General features: G+C 32.9%; 1 gene segment (V, D, J or C); it reads right to left on the reverse strand.

The window, feature by feature from the left end:
- Positions 1-4,388, reverse strand: part of LOC108788422 — a 13,421-nt gene extending 9,033 nt beyond the window's left edge. Inside the window, 1 exon segment of the C gene segment in view lies at positions 4,334-4,388. Coding sequence covers positions 4,334-4,388 — 55 coding nt within the window.
- Positions 4,389-5,678: the final 1,290 nt, after the last annotated feature.

Here is a 5,678-nt window from a genome sequence, read left to right on the forward strand (position 1 = left end):
CCCCCCCCAACACACACACTTTTCTGTGGACTTGTCATAGAGTTTACTCGCAGCTTGATTTGCTTTGTCAAGCTCAAGCAGTATCATCTCATCTGGATAATGTGGCAAAATTACCATACTTGGTATCTCTTGGTAAGGGGAGCGTTAACTCTATTTTGGCACACTCCCAGATTGTCAAACTTGTAGCAGGGCTGGAGAAACATTTCTTCCAATAGTTAGCTTTCCCCACTGGTCATTACTGCCTAACCAGGTTAAAAATCTAAATTGACTGGTAAATCAGAAGTCTCATATAAGCCTAGTTAAATCAGTCTCATCACATTTAACATTTCTAAATCTAGACCACTTATGTAGGCAAATAGGTACTTATAATATGGTGCATGCTAAATTGTTGAATAACAGTTTAACTAGCAATGTATATATTAAATCACTGTTTTGTTAAGCTACCATTCCCATTGAAGCTTTCCCAACCTACCCTTAGGTAATCATTACAGTGATAGATCAATAATTATATTTTCATCTTATAATCTATTACAGATAACATATTTTTCCCAAATGTCCTTATTATTAATAATAATGTTCCAGTTCCAATCATTAGCTGGCTCCACGTTCACCAAGCTCTAAATACCTCTGCAAAAATAGGTAATTTCCAGTAGGACTAAAACCAGGTTACTGATCAGGGTTAGTCTGTTGATGCTAATTTATGATGTAAAAGGTAGAAGGTTTTAAACATATGCTAGTATGATGACTGATTTAAGGTTTTGCAATATTATCTAAAAATCTAAATAAACAAGTTTTTGAAAGCGTGTTTTATAGGTATTAATTCATTTAGTACAGAGCTAGAGTTAGTACAGTGAGAGAGCTATTGTGATGTTTAAATACCTGGATTAATCGTCAGCTTTGTTCCTAAGCCAAATATCATTTTTCCATATCCTGCACTATCATACACAGTGTTAAACACTAATACAATATTATGTTAACCTCTATTGAATGCATTTGATATGTTCTTCGCAGATGCAGAGGTGAAAAAAATATTTTAGGATTTTTTAGCAGGTCAGTCTAACCTAGAAGCCCGCTGGAACATTTAAGGAAACAACTGGTTTTCATTGAAATCATATATGAACATTATCTGGGGCATTGGCTACTTGGCTTTTGACATTTATTATTTTAATACACATGCTTCTTGATTATTGATTGTCACACATTTATTTATTATCAATATTGAAAACATTGTAAGCATTTAGAAACAGGATAAAATCATTTTAATCGAACATATATCTACAACTTTTTTATAATCATATTTTCACTATTAGAAAGAATCAGTATCAGTTAAGATGGAAACTTACCTGGCTTTACTATTAGTTTAGTGCCCTTTCCAAATATTAGTTTATCATTAACATTAACACAGTGATAGATGGTGTAGCAGGAACTGCCATCCACTAACCATTAGTCAAAGACCTATTTGTTAAAAGAATATTAATTTGCTTTTGCAAATGATTGTGCATCAAATTAGTTGTTTTTTCCAAAGGTTTTCTTCAAAATGCCCAACTTAGTATTGTGATGGAATTGAGCAGTACTGTATTTTAGTTTGTGCTAATGTCACAAAAAACTAATATATTGTGGGCATACATGTCTAACAGAATAATTGTTCTGTCTCATTAACATTGCAGTGATATTCCACTTCCATCTATCCATCAATCCATGCATCATTCCATCCATCCCCTCCTCCATCCATCTATCTATTTCTAAACTGCTTGTTCTATTGGAAGATGTGGGGAAAGTAAACTCATTAGGCCTGATTTCTCCTAGTCTGGGTTGAGGGTCAATATATTTCTGGTCATTCCAAGGAATTTCCTAACCCTAATCCTGAGCTCAAGCAGTATCATCTCATCTGGATAATGTGCCACAATTTCCATACTTGGTACCTCCTGGTAAGGGGAGCAATAACTCTATTTTGACACACTCCCAGATTGTCAAACTTGATAGCAGGGCAGGAGAAATATTTCTTCCCATAGTTAGCTTTCCCCACTGGTCATTACTGTCTAACCAGATTAAACATTTTAATTGAATGGTAATTCACAAGCCTTATCTAAAGCACAGTTCAAGCAGTCTCATCAAATTATGGTTACATTATGGTTCTTGTCAAATTGTTGAATAACAGTTTAACTAGCAATGTATATTAAATTATGTATATGAAATCACTGTGTTGTTAAGCTACCACTCCCATTAAAACTTTCCCAACTTACCCTTATGTAATCATTGCAGTGATAGATCAATAATTATAATTTCATCTAATAATCATTTATAGATAACATAATTTTTTTTTCAGATTTCCTTATCAAAAGTCATGTTCCAGTTTTGAAAATTAGCTGGTTCCATGCTTGCCAAGCTCTAGATTTATTATGTAAAAGGTAGAAGGTTTAAAACATATGCTAGTATGATGACCGATTTAAGGTTTTGCAATATTATCTAAAAATCTAAATGAACAGGTTTTTGATACAGGTACAGCAAAGGAAACTGGTCAAGAAGAGATCAAAACCAAGCATCAAACAAATTCCATACAATATATAATTTATGAAATACTTATGACCTAAACCGGTATCCACAGGTTGGTTTATAATGCAGGTCCTTAGCTACTTTCACATACGTTTCACTAGGTGTAGTGTGAATTAGTTCTAAACAAATTAAAATAAAAATTAATTGAAGACTAGATTTTCAACTATTTCTTTTTCTGACATTTTCCCTAAACAATGTAACTTTTTTTCTTTTGAAATATTTCTGTAAAACACTATTTTGTGCTCATTACTTACTGGGCTTAACCAGGAGTTTGGTTCCTGATCCAAATGTCATCTTTGACCCATATGTATTATCACAGTGAAACAACTCATGACAATAAACCCATATAGGATATTAACCTACCTTTGAATGGGGCAATTACCTGCAGGTTGGATTTTTTTTATAGATCTAATCTGCTCATAATCAGCCTGTGTATGAACTTTTCTCTAGTCTGATTAATATCTGATATCCTTTCAGGATGTTAGGTCATGAGTTCAAAATGACCACTTTAATCTGTCTGGGAAGTTGTTATTTGATCTCTGTATTGTTCTTCAATATGATTCAATAATCATGAGATAAGGATTCCAATGATCAGATCTTATAATGGGATTTATAAATGTATTCAGTTAATAACCTATGACCAGCCATGTTATACATGTATGTTATGTCAATAAATACCATTTTATGAATATAATTACATGAAAGACATCTTTCTGATCTGTTATCTCTAAAAGTCGTGATGCTAGTTCTTATAGATAACTCATTTTGTGTGAACTAGTTTATATATAAGAAAATAACTTTTAAAGTGCCTTAATGCCATTCTTGAATGACTTCCCTCTGTAATGATATGAGTTAGCTGTTCTTCTCAGAGTGTCTACATAAGTATAAGCTGCATATCCATGTTGGATGCTTCATGCTTGACATTTTCTTTTAATAGCTTTAGTTAACTATCTATTGGTTTCTGCATAATACTCATGTACTGTCATTTTGCAGCCAGTATATTATTTTGGTGGACATAGAATTTTAAACATAGCTACAATAGCTTTAGTCCAATATTAGTTTTTAAAACTTACTTGGTTGCACAGTCACTTTAGTTCCTGATCCAAATGTCAGTTTGTAACCACCAAATTCACACAGTGATAGATTCTGTATCATTTACCTGTACAGACCATCAATGTAAATCTTAAGCTGATTCCTTTCTACGTCTGATTTTCAACTGTGATGAGTAGGAATTTGAAATTTACATTACTGTGTTACTTTTTTTCATTCAATTGATACTTTCTGATAACTTTGTATTAGACTTTCAATGGGGGATGAGTATACCACCCACCCTGGAGATTTGGCTGGATAGTAGTATGGCTATGTCTTAAGCATAGTACAATTTCTAAGCTGAAAACTAACCCAAAACTGACCCATTTCTGCCAGATGAAAAAAAGCATTCTTATCTGTATAAAAAGTTCACCAGAAACTGATCCCCAACATTTTTAATAACCTTGCAATTTGTTCTTGTCATTAATTAATATTTGATATTCACGAGCCTCCATTGCTATTTTACATGTACGTATAGCCATTTTTTCAGTTTTAGATAAGGAAGGAAAGGGTTAAAACCCCTGCCACTTTATTTTTATTCACTACCTGTGCCCCATTGGGGAGATCTTCCTTCACTTTCTGTCCTATATATGCAACAGGAAGTTAGAAGAAATCTCCCAAACTGAGAGGAATTCTTCTCTTAAACAGCTATCGCCACAACAGGTGTCCCTATTGGAAGATTTCCCCTCACCTTCTTCTCTGCGGACAGCTGTAAAATTTTGGATTTTACCACCATTTTCCGTCATGGTGATAATGGTCACCAGTACAAGTAGAGGCTAGAATATCATCAATGGAAATACAGACATCAATACAAACTTGACTGATGGTCAAACCCTTCCCCACTCTATCTAAAACTAAAAAAAGTTTTAACTTAGAGATAAATAAGAAAATATATATTTTGTTTAAGCTTTGAAGTTGCATGAGGTAGTGATGACATGATCCTTAATAAGTTTAATCATCCATTTACAGAGGATATCGTTTTCACAACTAATGATCTCCAGTCTGATAACTAGAGGATATATGGGGATGTTCTGATCCTGGGAATTTAAACCACTGTTATCAGCATCAATCACTATGACAGTTTAACGTGTAGCAACGTAAATAACATGCATGTACAATAACAAGGAATGCTTTGAGAGACAATCCAAACCTTTTTTCTATTTATTTTTAATATAGGATGCAATATTATTTTTGTATTATCATTATAATTATTACCACTGTCCCCACTGTTAGGTCTATTGTTATTTATATTATAATGTGTATTCTATTCATCTAAACAGTAAAAATTGAATACAAATTTGCAGCAGAAACAGGTATGTAATAAAATGTATGGAAATATATGTATATTAACTTACTAGCTTTGATATTTAGCTTGGTCCCTGAGCCGAATATCATTTTCCATCCACCAGTATTTGCACAGTGATAAATGCCATTACACTTAAGCTACAGATTGTTGTTAGATAAAAAGGAAATGATTGGCACGTCATTTTGTAAAATAGATTTTGGATATGTTTGTATTATATTATATTATAATATATGATATTATATGCATGTAGTACTACAGCTGCTAGAGACTAGAGTGCTTTTCATTTCTTTAATAGATTACTTTAATTTTACAGTAGATGCCTTCTCTAGTTTCAAAGGTTTAATACTCAAAAGGGAATTTTACTTTTAATGTAAGAAATGAACTAAAATTGATAGTTGTTTGATTGGTTGACTATTTGGTTCATTTTAAATACGCTACAAGCCTTGTGTGCATGGGGAGAGGTAGACAATCATGGGAGACATTCAGAAAAATAAGTCAGCCGAGATGGAATTTTTCACCTGACCTATATTGCTTCCATCAAGGTAAGGCTAGGGGATTAATGGCCACAATTTAAAGTCTATATCTAGATTTAGACACTAAAGACAGTATAACATAATAAGTGCTATTTGCTTTGCCAGAATTTAACTATCTATGTTTTCCCTTAACCATACTGGATGTCTATGGCCCATGTTTTCTTATTTAACACATGCTTGTATTTAATAGTCATAAC

The sequence above is a fragment of the Nanorana parkeri genome, unplaced genomic scaffold, assembly GCF_000935625.1.
Source record: "Nanorana parkeri isolate BGI_ZX_2015 unplaced genomic scaffold, ASM93562v1 scaffold325, whole genome shotgun sequence".
Classification (NCBI taxonomy): Eukaryota; Metazoa; Chordata; class Amphibia; order Anura; family Dicroglossidae; genus Nanorana; species Nanorana parkeri.